A 14,904-nucleotide genomic window follows, 5' to 3' on the forward strand; every position below is an offset into this window, starting at 1 on the left:
TTTTTATTTTATATTAAATGGTTTTATGTTGTTTAAATTGACTTACTTGCTAGAAAGTATCTCTGACCTGCAATCAGGTCTGGGGTTTGGTAATATGTATTATTAATTACCAATTAATTGTTATTTTAAGGAGCAGACAGAACCGATGGCAATTTCATTAATAATTGCATTTATTATTTTCGCATTTCCATGAATAGTCGTGAACAAATATCAACTTCAAATTAAAGGTTTTTCATGAGCTCGACACGGGCTTATGTAAATTTCCGGTAAAATGAAACCATCTCGTGTGTTTGTTTATGTATAAATCCGCTTAATTAAATTCCAGCAACAAAATATACTTCTTGGAATTACATCAGGCAAATGTGATTGCAGCAGTGCTAACGGAAATTAAATAACGACCCAACTGAATTAGGATTTTTGGGCTGAAAGAGACCGAAACCAGACGAGACAAATGAACTTATCTTGGCTTGAACGAATGCGAATGTAGCCTCAACCACTGGGTGGTTCGAGTATCTGTAACTGTTACAATATATAGTATTATATACTGCTTCACGTCTGGGATGCTATATATTCACATGGTGTCCAAACACGCATTCATATGCACACGCGTGCCACGGAACTAATCGTAGTCAACGTCAACCGTCAACCGTCAACTTTAACGTTAACGCTCTTTGCTGTCGTCACTTTTCATGCCCAAACTTTGGGTCTCTGGCTGTGGCTCTGGATGGGGTTTTGGCAGCTGTTCAACGGAATTTATCGTTAGTTGGATGTTAGCAGTACTTTTATTTTGCATCCGGTTGCTGGTATAACCGCACACACGCACTGTAGCAACGTGGGTATACGTCTAAAGTAGTGTTCAAACCTGCAGCACTGGGATATAGCATAAATAAGTAAATTCCCTAAAAAAGAGTGTTTCAAATTGTTGATTCCAGCTGAGGGAAGTTTTATTTCGATTGCGACTAAGACTTTTCCTGTTTCTTTTGTCATATATTATTTCTGGTAGTTTTATTTCACTTGACAGTGCGGAAGTCTCCGCCTCGTCTTTTTTATAGCCCACCGCCAGAGCAGACCAATCAATGCTCGAGCTTCGATGGGTTTTGATTGTGATAAGGGGATGGGAGTGCCGAGTGCTGCTAACTAGCCTAAATCAATAGCTAAATCTTAATTCGTAGAAAACGTTGCCTTCAGATCAGATTTTCTTTAAGACTATTGCTTTGCTGCCATAGCCATGGCCGCCACCGCCACCTGTGGTCTTCAGGCTCATTACGGCCGTAAAGAGAGCAAAGAAGAAGCCGGCCAGGCCCGTGGTGCCCACGAGTAGCGTGAGGCCGCCAATGAGAACGGGTATGAGGGTGAGGAACTTCAGTTTGTAAGCAATCAGAAGTGGCAGCAGCAGCTTTTGGATTTTCTTTTTCAACTTTTTTAGCTTGCGGCCCTCTGAGGCGTCCAATGCCACACGGTGACTGTAACGGCCTTGGACTGTATCTGTATCCGCCTCTTTTGAAGTCAATATTTTGGCTGTGGAGGTGATGGTTCTTGTGGTGGCCGCCAATTTATTTGAACTTGTCTCATCTGCAAATTAACGGAACAGAAGCTTTAGTTAGTCAGTTAATTAAACGGTCAGTCCCAGACCGCATCCCTGAGGTGCTCGAGCGCACGCTTCATAGAATGGTATATCATGAGGAAAATTCATTGGAAAGCCCAAACCCACCTGCCAGGAACTGCAGCGTCTCATCCTGCTGCTCCTCATCTATGTCGCTGAGAAGAGTACCCACAGAGTCGCAAAAATTACGCACTTTCACCAGAGCATGCTGGAAAGGCCCTAAGTAGGATTGGATTCCCAGAAGTGTTGGCTTCTCAATGTGTTTAATGGCATCGGTATCTTTCACATCTTCATCATCATCAGCATCGGCTTCGTGGGCTTGGGAGTTAGTTAAAGTTGAGGCCGCCGCATTGCGCACATCCGGCTCGGCTTCCTCCTCCGCAGCAGCTGGCAGCTGATGTCGAAGTTCACCCCCGCGTCGCATGGATTGGCTTATGGCCAGGACATATCTGGCGGGATCGCTTAGAGTTGTCGCTGGTGCTGCCTGTGCCCGAACCTGTTTGTAATTTCCGCCCGCCGAAGGTGGAATGCCACTCCTCGCACTCTGATTATACCGATGATTGTAGGCGTAGTAATTGACAGGAAGTCGTTGGTGCTGCTTCTGCTGCTGCTTCTCCTCTTGCTGCTGCTGCTGTTGCTGCTGCTGTGGCAAAATTCTGGGGGCACTCACTCTTTCCGGCTGCACTGAGCTGGGTGCCGTTGCCTGCAGGATAAGCCAATTGTTGTGCTGGGTGAATGGCTGCCACGCATTCAGCTCCAACTGTAGTTTCCCGTTTCGAGCCGTAAGGATGCCGGAAGTGCCGTCATTAAAGTGATTGTTGCTGTTGCTACTTGTCGACGCGTTTATTGTTACGAGCATATAAATGCCGAGCACAAACACTGCTCGATAATGCCACATCTCTGGGTTTTTGAGTCCTGTTGCTCTTTTCACACACGCACTCCGGACGCCGCCTACAATCGAACTGAGGGCCTTCACGTTTCCAGATCTTTGCAGGCCAAATTCTACAAGCCATTCGACATTTTATGGACGTTTTAGTCGAGTGATTTTACGGCCTTTCCCCAAAAGTGGCTGGGACTCCGGCTGTGGCTTTTGGCTTGTGGTCAAGCGCTCAAATGATCGCCTACTTAGTCGATTCAAGATTTTCACATTCAAGAAAGACTTTTACCACACACTTACTCACACATAATCTTTCAGGCGTAACACGATTAAATGGAGAGAACTTGCCACCTCCCATTGGAGTACAGGTCTTGCTTGACAGTTCGATGCTTCATGCAGTGTGCTCCACGTGCTGCCGCCTTGGCCATTGAAGCGTTGCCATTTTAATTACAAAAACAATGCCTCACTTGTTTGCTGATGATGGTACTCTGACTCTGACTGGGCTTAATAGTTTCACTTTTCTGCATCGTTGCCCTGTTGCCCTGTTGCACGTTCAACGGCACGAGGCGAACTAACAGCCTTGCACCAGATGGCATTCTATATCTATCTTTATATGTTCAGATGTCCATCTCTCAGCCCTGGGAAAGTGTGCCCAATGGGTAAATTCGTGTAATTTTGACTCCGTGCGTGCTAATTGGGCTCTCTGAACCAGCAGCCACCTCTTCCCTGTTCCCTGGGGCAGCAACGCCAGCTGGTGCGGCCCACTTATACTGTTTGTGCCACCACTTGTATGTGTGCAACATCTCACTCAGTTGGGTACGCACATCAGGTGCCCAGCGTGCGTTTAATCTCTCTTAATGGGTCTTGATAGGTCACGACAAGTGGGGGACAGGTGCAGAAGCAGCAACCCGTACATACTAAAGGTCTTGCGAAAATATATGTTATGTTGCACTCAGCATATATTTTTTTAACTAAAACATACTCTTGGGCGCCAGTTTTCTGGTTTATAGGCAACTAAAAAACGTGGACAGCTTTTCAGCATATCTTATAAGCATTCACCTTTCAGTACTTTTAGGCATGGCATGCAAAACAGTGAAGAAATTATACTGAGAATATTATTTCAATTACAAACTTCAGAATTTAAATACCAAAATGCCAGTAAGTGGCAGAGAAAATGCCCCATAATTGTATACCAATAGATTTTCTCGGAGGTGTTACCTTTTTCCATTAATATACAAATATTTTATATGAATTTAATATATTATATTTAAAAGTATTTTACAGTTAGATTATATGTTTATGGGGAGCACTTAACTTTTTAATTCCTCTGTTATTAAATCAAAGTGAATTTAATTTAATATTATATTTAATTCAAATATAAGTGTGTTCTCTGAGTGTAACGCCTTGCATGTGTTGGATTATAGTTTCTTTGTGAGGCTTAGAGACATGCGTAGGCGTTTATTGGATTCGTAAGAAATGCATCTCATACCCAGAAGACTTATGGATGCTGAAAGCATGGCTTATTCGTATTGCTATTGGCTTTGTTTTTCTATTAGATGACCAGAATGATGGATGGGGGAAGCTTACATCAGTAAGTGATAGACCGAGACCACGATAATGGAAGTCTTTCCGTAGGCATTGATAATGGCAGACTGGAATTGCAGCTCTTCTGAATTGAAATTGCTTTCGTTCCATGGCCATTAGCAGGCTATGATTGATTGTGGCTGAAGGAGCTGGCACTAAGAAAGCATTGAATGATAATAGAAGCTCAGCCATGGGTGGACTGCTGGTCAGTACAAGACTCTTTCACTGCACTAAAACCCGTATTTCACTTGGTTTTTTTTCGTGTGGCTTTGTCAGGGCTGTTCAAAGATCAAATAGATTGGTTGGGTCCACCATACAGCAAACATGAATCAAGCTAAAACTTAAGCCATTCAACCATTTATTTTTTATTACCTAACATTTGCATGTGCTGGCTGCTTTTGCTGCTGGCTGGCTGATGATTTGATGAGCTAACAACTCGCACTAGCCGCGCCCCTCGAGCCTGTCTCCCTCGTCTTGCAGTTTTTGCCTTGTGGAGCGACTTTTAGTTGCTTCTCTACGACTACTTTATGCTGTCTCATTGTCTGTGCATCACTTCGATTTCATCTGGAGCTGGCTCTGTGCTAAATAAAACTAGTTCAGAAATCAGAACTTTTCCTATGCCCCGGGCATAATGGAAATCATAAATTAAATTTCGTACAGTCTGGGACCGGGCCAAACAGACACCCCCAAGGCGCTGCAGTGGGACTGGCTCAATCCACAAAAGCCACTTTGCTGACTCAAAGGCCTTGCCTTGTCGGCGGAGTGTGTGCGACATTTAATCGTTCACAAAAAAAAACACCTTTATTGTGGTTGGTGGTTGGTCAAGCTGCTTTGGACTACGACTATTAAACCGAAAAGCGTTTGGCATTTGGCATTAGTTCTACTTGCGCTTCGTTGGCATTCGTTCGGGGTCTACAATGAAAGTGAGTTTTGAAGGATGCGGTTTCAAAGCATACACTAAATTTTAACCAAATCCATTTCGTCCTGCATAGTTATTTGTATGTGTCTTGGCGCTGGCCGCCATTCTGGCAACCACAAACGCAGGACTGCTGAGTCTGCTGAAGGGAGGAGGCGGCAGCGGCGGGGGCTACAGTGGGGGATCCGGCTATGGTGGAGGCTCTGGGTATGGCGGTGGATACGGAGCAGGATACGGCGGTGGCTACAACAGTGGCGGCGGCGGTGGTGTCCAAATAGTCAAAGTGATCAACACCTATGAGGGTGGCCATGGAGGCGGTGGGGGCTACAGCTCAGGCGGATATGGCAGCGGCTACAGCAATGGCGGCGGCTACAGTCATGGCGGAGGTGGCTACGGAGGTGGCTACGGAGGCGGTTACGGAGGTGGCTACGGAGGTGGTTACGGAGGTGGTTATGGAGGCGGCTACGGAGGTGGCCATTCTCGTGTGGATGTCTACAAGGTCATTACAACCACTCATGGGGGTGGACACAGCGGAGGATACGGCGGAGGATACGGCGGAGGATACGGCGGAGGGTATGCAGCAAATTATGGCAGTAGCTACGGCGGTGGGTACGGCAGCCAGTCCGGATGGTGGAAGAAGAAGTAAACACCTTACCCACTGGTTCCCCAATTCTCAGAGTTCCGTTCCATTTAGCTGTAATCCAGATAAAACCCGTTTACCCGTACCTTTCAAATCTCCCACAAAAAAGACCGACCAAAATCCCAAATTAGCGTAAACTAGTTTGAGATTTTCTGTAGACTGCGCGGCTTCTATCCAATAAAAGCAAAAGTCAATAGATACGACAAATAATTTAAGCAAACACTTTTCTTTGACCTTATAAATCTGGTTAAATATTAATTATTCATTAATTTTTGGGGGTCATACTTGTAACATTATTATCAGAGTTACATTAATTAATTACTCAAATATTTTAGCTAGGGTTGGCTCTTTCCAAATTGGTTGAGATGATTAGAAGACTACGAGTATCCATTAAAATTCAGGTTTTTTCCTACCTTAAATTAATGGCGATAATAAATTCAGACTGAAATTTTAAGCACGCTTTATTATACGAGTATTGGATTATTATTTTAGATAATATTAATACAAGTAAAATTAAAGCCGTATACTGATTTAAAGTTGATTTAATTATCTGTTAAGTGTTTGTTTTAGACGCTGCGTGTGTTTTATCCTGGAAAACTTTAATTGCTATTATATTTATGGCCAATGGCCAACCCCGAAGACAAATGTGTGTATTCAAAGCGTTGGTTTTTAATCGATATTATTTGACTACATGTCGAAAGACCATGATTTGTTTAACATATGACTACAGGATACAGACACAGATACAGATACTACTTGGATGATGATTCATTTAGCTTAGTCGAATGTGTTCTGTTCGCTTGCAGGCAGACAGCAGCAGCTCGAATGTTGTGCTCAGGCTTTTGCCCAATTCTGATTAAGTCCAGAGGGAGAATACTCGTACTTACTTCTTGTTGAATCAAACTTCCACTCCATGACTTTCTCTGACTTGGCTTGGTCTCGGAAATGTTTACACAGTTGAACTTTGATCCATCTTGTATCTTGGCTTAAATCTCTGGCAATCGCAGGGGAGCAGACAGCAACAAGACAGCAAGAGCCATAAACGTGGGCCATAAGGCTACCGAAAATAGGACAAACATCCAGGGACAACCTCACACACTGTGGAGTGGAGTTTATGGATGTCGGATATGTGCCCGGATACATGCGGGCACATGTTTTATAGGGCAAACTCGAGCAACGGAAGTAGTATTTCGGAAGTAGACTGGGATGGCACTTTACACTTTACCTTTAACCTTCAGCCTTAAAGTGCGCGTGTTAATGCTATGACATGATTTGAGTGGAATTTATTTATTAGATATTTGTATATATATTTTTTTTAACTTTTATGTTTCTTACAAACTTTGCTGCTTACATGCGATTTACACTTACGCGCTACCAAATAAATAAGTTAAATAAATAAATTATTACACTTAGACACTACATACAGTTAGAGACAAGTTAAGATTAATGTGTGCGCGCTGTCAGAATGAGATGATAAAGAGATGTACTGTAAGTAAGCTGCAAATGGAGTATAGGCGGAAGTACGAGACGTAATTGAAAAGTGCAGTTAGCAGTGAGAAATGTAGGAAAGAAAGATATACCATACAGGGTACAGAGCACAGATGCAGACGCAGAGGCAGAGGCAGAGTTCAGAGCTCTGGAAGATGGTTAACAGTAAATGCAAATGCAGAGAAAGGGGGAAACGGTGCAGAGCATGTCAGACCAGATCAGAGCGGAACAGAATATAATAGAGAAGAGAGGAGAGGAGAGGAGAGGAGAGAGGAAAGAACAGAGGGCAGTGAAGAGTGCGCTACATATTACCAACAAAACATAATCGATTTAAAGCAAATACTAATCATTAAAAAGTGTGCAAAGAACTGCATTGCGGCCACAGTGGGAACGCACGTTCTAGATACATTTCAGGCGATGTATCCATAGGTGCCACTGGGCGGAGAGTTAACCGTTGGAAATGCATCAAGTCTTCTTGTCTTCTGCCCGAGTGCAAGTGCAAAAAGAGAGTTAATATATGTATATATATAGTATATAGTATATAGTATATATATCTATGTACGCGTAATTACAATCTGTGTGCCTTGGCGCCCGTCTGCTTGTAATTTATCCACAAGATAAATGCAGCTATCCCCTAGAAGCCCCCTAGATTGTGTTTCTATCATACGACCGTCCTATGACTTGGTCACCTGTGGCGCCGCCGACTTCGGATGCAGCGGCTGCAGCTGCTGCTGCTGCTGTTGCTGATGGTATAACTGTGGATGCGCCAATTGCTCTTTGTGGGCGCGGTACGCCATTTCTTGGGCCTCGTTGAGGGAGCGCCTGTCCCAACCACCGCCGCCGCCTCCACCGCCACCCGATGACCAGCCACCGCCCCCACCGCCGCCGCCGCCACCCGACGACCATCCAGAGCTGCCACCGCCCGACGATTTGCCCGACATGAGCTTCTTCAGGCCAATGATACCAGCCAGCAGCAGGGCTATCTTCGAGATGATCAGAGCCTTGCCAGCCAGTATGTATAGGGCGCCCATGGCAATGGGGATCATGCCCATCATTTTCATGGCCATGCCCATCATCATCATGCCCATCATCTTCTTCATTTTGCCGCGACCTGCGAAGAAAAAGAAATGTATTTGTGTTTAATAATTTTCCTTTTCCTAGTGCAGCTCAGACCTCGACTTCGTCTCCGAGCTCGACTCCGACTCCTACTGCGGCAGAGACTGACTCCCAAGATGGTGAAAGTGGTAGCAGCTCAATTACCAAAGGCTGTGTGAGAATATTTTCCCAGATACTGGGAGTTTGGGCAGCTGGCGCACTGCGGCACAGTGGACTGTGCACTGGGACTGTGGCAGCGTGTGTGGCTTTCATTTTCCTGCCGTCATTAGGGACACTCGATTCGATTTCACCTGATTGCAGGGGAAAATTGCATATGGCCGTGGAAATGAGACGGAAAATGGAGACGGCCAAGTGTCCGTGCTAATGCGGCCCAGCAGACAGATGAGATGATGTCGCACTGCCGCTGTCATAACCAGCTTTCGTCAGGCTCCAATCGGTACGATTGCTATTAGCCAAAAATGGTTTCGGTCTTGCCATTTGGGAAAGTGTTGGCCAACTTGTACTCGGCCGCGTATCGATTAAAAGATATTGATCAATGATTTGAAAGTAAGAGAAAAAAAATTCATGTGGCGTGAAAGTAAGTTCACTTTTCATTGCAATGGATAAAATCTTGAATGTGGATGCAGCATGAAGCATGCAGCACTAAGTGCTCGTGTCAAATTTGTAATTGATGCAAGAGCCGAGCCGCTGAAATGGCAGCTTAAAATGGAAATAAAATGGAAATTCCAAGATGCCAATGGCAATGGAAATGCACGGCATGGCCTGGTCGAGGAGTCGAGTTGTACATGGCCCAAGAGAAACGTGGCCGAGCACTTTCATTCCATTTGACATGGTCATGACATCCAAGCGTGGCTTAGTTTTTGCTCATCGTATTTTCCATACCCTGCCACCCCGAAAGGGCATAGCTTCTTTGGCTTAAGTTTTGGTAAGGTATTATGAAAGTGGTCCTCAACGAAACACATCTTTATGGGAAAATGTAGAATATTTAATGGGTATCCAAAGCGATTTTTGAGATGGAGGCATATCTTCTAGCTGTGGTCTTTAAAGAGCATTGCATTTTCGTTGTTCAATGCCAAAGTTTCTTCGCAAGTCATGTTTATTTTGTCGTTTTTTTTTTGGACAACACGAAATTCTGGCTTGACATTTTTGTCATCGCTGTTGCTACTGCTACTGTCTGTCTGCTGTCGAAGTCGTTGCTAAGGTTTCTGGGTCATTCCCCAGTTGCCGAACGGGTTTCTCTCGTGTGTGCGTTATAAAACGAGGAAAACAGAAACAATTGCGCATTTTCCCAGAGGCAACTAAGATGGTATACCCCCTCTATCCAACCCTCTTAACATACAATACAATGCCAATGCCAGCATACAATGATAAGCAAGGAAGTGGGCCAGCCAGCGGTTGCAGCCGTTGCCAATGCAGTTGCCAATGTCATTGGCAAAGATACTATACTTTAAGGCATTATCATGGGGCTCTCGGCTCTAATAATCACCTCCCGTGGAGCCAGCAATTACTAAAGCTGGCTTTTTTACAGCCACAGGCAGAGTCAGAGCCAGAGTCAAATTATGTCACTGTTACGCGCAATGGATACTGGGGTATTGAGCGGTAATAGTAATTAGACCGCCCACAGAAAGTGATGCTCATGCTCAGGCTTCCGTTCGTCTTACCTTCCTCGAGCCCGCGTCCAATCTCATCGGATGTCAGCTTGGGGAAGCTGACCTGCAGCGAATGGCCATTAAAGAAGTAGCTGAGGCGCTCGGTGAGCATGTTCGTCAGCTTGGCGTCGCGGTCACTGCCGGAGCGAGGCAGCGAGGATTCCAGCTCGTTCTCACTGGTGGCGACGGCGGGACGTGGGGCCGACTCCAGGCGCACCAGCTTGATGCCGTCGGCCACGTTTATGGCATCGATGGGGGCAAGACGATCTATGAAGGAGATGGCCTTCTTCTTCAGGCATGGCACGAATCCGGCCTCGGCACGGGTGCACTCATCGTAAACGCGCAGCAAGGTGCGTGCGCCGGCACTCTGAGTGGTGCCACTGCCACCGCCAGCGGCTGACAAATTGCTGATCTGCTCGGTGCCCGCCTCGCATCTGCTGGCGAGGCACAGGCACAGGCACAGGGTGAGCAGGCTCAGCGGATGCAGATGCCTTTGCTTGAATGTCATTCTGTTCACTGTTCACTTCTTGCACACTTCACAACCAACACGACACGCGGCACACGACGCGACACACAGGTGCTTGCTTGCTTTGTTAATCCTTGGAGCTAGCTCTAAGGCTTAAGAGTTGGAGGAGTCACTGGAAGCTGCAGCTGCGCTGTTAGCTGGTAGCTGGTGGCCAGGAGCTCTCGTCTAGTCTTGCACTGGCTGCTAGTTCAAATCAAACTGATGCCCAGCCTTGGCGCGCATTATTCTTTTATAGACCTTTCTTTCTTTCGCCCCAGCCAGACACAGCCGCTGCGAAGCGTCACACAGCACCGCGACTTAATCACAATTTGATTTTCTTCGTACTCGTTGCCGGCTTCGTGGCCTCTCTTCGTGGCGGCTGGGCTTCGTCCGAGCTGAGCTGAGCTGCAGCTCGTGCTTGGTTGCCAATTTCCACTGCTGGGAATATGTGCTATGCGGTGGCTTAATGATCATTACCGTAGTCGTACTCGTAGTCGCAGTCGTAGTCGCAGTCGTAGTCTCCTCAATGAACCAGAGCCCAGCAGCAGCAGCAGCAGGCCAGGTAGAGACAGAGGCAAGGAGACAGGCAGACTGGCAGCCAGAAAGACAAATGCGAAGGCGAAGTCCAACAGCATTTCCAACGAGTTTCGACTAGTTTTTCCAGCCAGCCATCGCATCGCTTTCGATGTTTATGGCCAAACATATTAGTTGCATTAGTGGTTTTTGGTAGGAGTTCGCTTTTTTTGTAGAGTTTTGAGACTATTTCTGCAACTGGCTGCCGTTTTGCCCATCGGCACTGCCATTGCCATTGCTGATCCCGCTGCTGCAGCCAGTGCCAGTGCCAGGGGCAGTGCTGCTGCCGTTGGCATCGCCGTTGCCGTTGACACTTTAATTTCAATTTGGCATTTAGCAATTTTCGCCATTTCGGTTTTAGCCATAAAGAAAGTCATTGGCTACTACACATTTGTAAACGGCCATTTCTTTTTTATTATGCAAATGCCTGGGGCTGCATCGTCCGAGTGGGTGTTAACGGCCCATCCGCCACGGTAGGCTAATGCAATGTAGGTCCCACAACGATGATTTGCATCTAATGGAGCAATAGCCAGGGCCAGGGCCAGGGCCAGGGCCAGGCCAATGACTTGTCAATGCAATAGCATGTGGCCTTGTATCCAGTACTAGCACTGGGACTATCCATCAGATAGAACGTATGGCTTTTACTTCAAACGGAAAGAAAGCTGTCACTTGCATACATGCCCGTGGTTTTTGTGGTTTATTCAGCAAAAAAAAGAAAAAAGAAACCACGGGAAAATGCATTTGTCGGAATTCTGAATGAAGCTTTCGCTTAGTCAACTGCCTTCTAGTGGATTAGTTTATGTGGCACGTTTGGGCAGATAACTGAGAAAAGGGATATGAGCCATGCTGAGCCCCAGCCCAAGGCTAACGGCCAATTTTCAACTAATAAACAGGCAAATTAATGCCCCGCCGGCAACAGAGATTTCGGACTAATGGACGAGGCGGCTACTGGATGGCTGCCCTGCCTGTGGCATGCCACAATATCACACTTTTAATCTCGGGCACTTTGGCAAAGTATCTTTTTCCCCTGCTGCCTGCCCTCAGCTTTCTGGGCCACTAATTTAGATTTCTTCGATCGCCGCCTTTTTCACGCCACTTTCACTGCCCAGCGGCCCATGGGACAGTGTCCGGGATAGGGGCACAGTCAGAGGCAGGGGGCAATGGCCATCAATCTATGGCCAAGAAAAACTTGGGTTCAGTTTCGGTGGCAAGTATTTACGTGCAGCTTTGTTTCCGTTTAGGTATCGCTTGATGAGCAATGAAAAACCTCTCCGCGCAGGGGTGGCATCAGAAATGCCACAAATTAATAGCAAAGGAAAAATTTCTGGACTCTGACAGGAGGCAGTGAACCTGAAAGTGGAGGAGAAAAAGCAGCTTTGAGCACCGGAAAAATAAGTTCATTAAAAGGGATTTTAAATTGTACAAGTACATACATATTTCAAAAGAAAATTCGTTTAGTTTGTATCCGATTAAGTCAGGAATATTTTGTAGTACAATTTAAGTTCCCCAGCCCCCAATTTGCGGTGAAATTCTTTTGAATATAATGCCTTTGAAATAGGTAATATAAAAGAGAGTAACAGCTGTTTCCAACATGAAATATCCTCGCTTGTGGATATTTAAATCCATCATTCATATTATTGGACATTTCCAAATAAAATTTTCTCTCTTCGCACTACCCATTTCCACACTCTGAACTGTGTCGTCCAGAGTGCATCATTGTTTGTGTTGCATTTCTAAGTCGACCTGTCAAAATGTCCGTCAAGGTGCGCATTATCCATGCCCCCGACGACTACCTTTGCACACAATGGACCCAAACGCAAGATTTTTATTTTTATTATGCGGGTGCAGCCGCTGCACAACAGCAACCCCGCCCGAAAACATCCGCGTCTGTGCCCCCACGGGTCTGGTCTGTGCAACAGAGCTTCTGCAGTATGTACATACATTGTAAAAGGCAGACATGTATCCATATCAACCAGCCATCTCTTGAGCTGCTCAAGCGCATGTGAAACAATTTCAATTGTTTTCTTCCTCTGTGGTTTCCTCGGGCAAGGCCATGCGACAACAGCAGCAGCAGCAGCCACAACAGAAGTGGCAGCCCCAAGAGCTCCATTGTCTGCCTCCTCAGCCCCGCGGCCAAGGCGCTGTCTCTGTCTGTCCCCGTCGTCATTTGCCACGCCTTGCACTTTTCTCTGGGCTGAAAGATTTTCCACACAGTTTTTCCGTGCCACTTTGCGGTCGAGACAAACAAAATAAAAACATGAGAAAACTAGCTGGCTTCGTGGCCGAAGCTTTACATACGCTTTCAGCTTGACAGACTTAAAATTAAAAAAAAAAGATAAATAGTTAGAAATAAAAAATAAAATACAAATCAATGAAAAACAAATCAAAATAAATAAGTTAATTGTATGATAATAATAATAATGATTAAATAATAGTTAGCTATGCTCTTTAGAAATATGTGAAGCTACAATATTTATCATTGCCATTTTTTACATCACCCTCTGAAATAATCACCTGCAAAGTTTGCGTCTGAGATCTGAGAAGTTTATGAATACTTTGATCTGTGCGTGTTTCAAACGTCCGGTAAGATGTAGGGTACCCTCTAAAAATAAATAAACATAGCCACAGCGATTAAGCATCGCAAAATTAAAAGAAGAATTGCGCTTTATTAAACAACAACAACCACAGCAGCGGCTGCAACCACAGCTGCACTTGGTTCGGATGGAAGTTGTTGCGGCTTAAGTGTGTGTGAAATTTTTCAGCTTACAGGCGGAGAAAGTAAAAAACCAACAGCTAACCAGAGAAACTACAACAAAAACAACAGCAAAAAAAAAACCACAACAGATTGTTCTAAATTCTTGAGCGTAGTGGAGTGCGAAAACCTTTGACGGGTTAAATGCTGCCAACGCGAACTGAGGGGCCAATTAACTTTCGGTTTTTCCGGCTAGAACCCGAACTGACCCGACCCTCGCCTGTGGCCGCATCTAACTTTCTATTTCTATTTCATGCCGCAGGGGGTTTGTTCACAGCCCAGCTTTTTGTGCAATAAAAATTGCAATTTTCCCAAACAAAAGAAAGCGAAAAGAAAATACCTGCGAGTGTGTGTGCGGTTTTTATTTACTTTTCATAGCTGTTGCTGGCTTTTATCGCTTGTCTTGACGCTACATTGACGTTAATCAAAGTTTACCGCCGGCCGCTCGCACAAATCTCACGCTAATTAACTTTTATATGGGATCAGTGCTGACGGGCGCGATAAGCCGACAGCTTGCCGCATCTCCTGTGCAAGATTCAAGTCCATCCAGCTGGACATCCGCTCCGTCACGACAGTCACGAGCCAATATTTTGTTTTTGTTGTTGATTTTCATTTAATTGGCTAACAATTTATTTAAGCGCTATGCCTGCTTTGGGTGCTGAGAGGAAAAATGCACTTGCATTTTCTACAGCTGTCGCGTGGCACTCCCAATTGGCGGTATGTCAGACCAATCAATGGGTTAACACCCATTTTTTCACTTACAGTTTTCATGTGTTAAAATATTGATTTCTCAGGCAAAGGGCCACATCGCCGTTAATGCCACAGCCAGAGGCAGTGCAGAGGCTGTCTTTAGCCGGAGAAAGATTGTAGATAGATAGATAGATATATACAGCTATGACAGAGAGCTACGTGTGGAGTTCAGTGGATCGTGTATAAGCATTTTCTCATTACTATTACCGTTAACGTTTATTATGCGTTGCTTTTCGCTTTCTTTGGCGCCCCTCACCCCGGCCAATAGAGAGTGGCAAAGATGTTGCAGCTTGACCGCCACAGACCCCATCTTCAGTTACAGAAAATGATGCTGACCAATGACATGCCACATGTATGCTGCTTGCCTGCCAATTAAATTCTCATGTGTCGCGAAAGTGCGTAATGGTCGGGCACTCAACCCCAATGTGTTTGTGTCTAATTAGAGACATCA

The 14,904-nt window shown here is 45.5% G+C and overlaps 3 protein-coding genes across 3 annotated transcripts; 1 reads left to right on the top strand and 2 right to left on the bottom strand.

The window, feature by feature from the left end:
- Positions 1-17: 17 nt before the first annotated feature.
- On the bottom strand, positions 18-3,063 carry LOC4801893 (uncharacterized). Its single transcript, XM_001358878.4, has 2 exons — positions 1,712-3,063; positions 18-1,572 (listed from the first exon to the last, which is right to left on the bottom strand). The coding sequence occupies exons 1-2, from the start codon at positions 2,499-2,501 to the stop codon at positions 1,190-1,192; spliced, it is 1,173 nt and encodes a 390-aa protein (XP_001358915.3). The 5' UTR covers positions 2,502-3,063; the 3' UTR covers positions 18-1,189.
- A 1,820-nt stretch (positions 3,064-4,883) lies between these two features.
- LOC6897378 (acanthoscurrin-1) lies at positions 4,884-5,840 on the top strand. Its single transcript, XM_033376601.1, has 2 exons — positions 4,884-4,987; positions 5,057-5,840. Exons 1-2 carry the CDS (start codon positions 4,982-4,984, stop codon positions 5,624-5,626), a joined length of 576 nt encoding a protein of 191 aa, XP_033232492.1. The 5' UTR covers positions 4,884-4,981; the 3' UTR covers positions 5,627-5,840.
- A 1,048-nt stretch (positions 5,841-6,888) lies between these two features.
- Osi12 (DUF1676 domain-containing protein Osi12) lies at positions 6,889-10,669 on the bottom strand. The gene is made up of 2 exons (XM_001358879.4): positions 9,886-10,669; positions 6,889-8,219 (listed from the first exon to the last, which is right to left on the bottom strand). The coding sequence occupies exons 1-2, from the start codon at positions 10,379-10,381 to the stop codon at positions 7,783-7,785; spliced, it is 933 nt and encodes a 310-aa protein (XP_001358916.2). The 5' UTR covers positions 10,382-10,669; the 3' UTR covers positions 6,889-7,782.
- Between the last annotated feature and the right edge of the window lie 4,235 nt (positions 10,670-14,904).

This window comes from Drosophila pseudoobscura, chromosome 2 (genome assembly GCF_009870125.1).
Source record: "Drosophila pseudoobscura strain MV-25-SWS-2005 chromosome 2, UCI_Dpse_MV25, whole genome shotgun sequence".
In the NCBI taxonomy this organism is placed as follows: Eukaryota; Metazoa; Arthropoda; class Insecta; order Diptera; family Drosophilidae; genus Drosophila; species Drosophila pseudoobscura.

Excerpts from the sequence above, each read along its gene's own strand:
- LOC4801893 (XM_001358878.4), bottom strand. The coding sequence starts at position 2,501 with ATGTGGCATTATCGAGCAGTGTTTGTGCTCGGCATTTATATGCTCGTA. Across the intron at positions 1,573-1,711 it reads GACGCTGCAGTTCCTGGCAG|ATGAGACAAGTTCAAATAAA; the intron begins GTGGGTTTGGGC and ends GTTAATTTGCAG.
- Osi12 (XM_001358879.4), bottom strand. The coding sequence starts at position 10,381 with ATGACATTCAAGCAAAGGCATCTGCATCCGCTGAGCCTGCTCACCCTG. Across the intron at positions 8,220-9,885 it reads TGGACGCGGGCTCGAGGAAG|GTCGCGGCAAAATGAAGAAG; the intron begins GTAAGACGAACG and ends TTTTCTTCGCAG.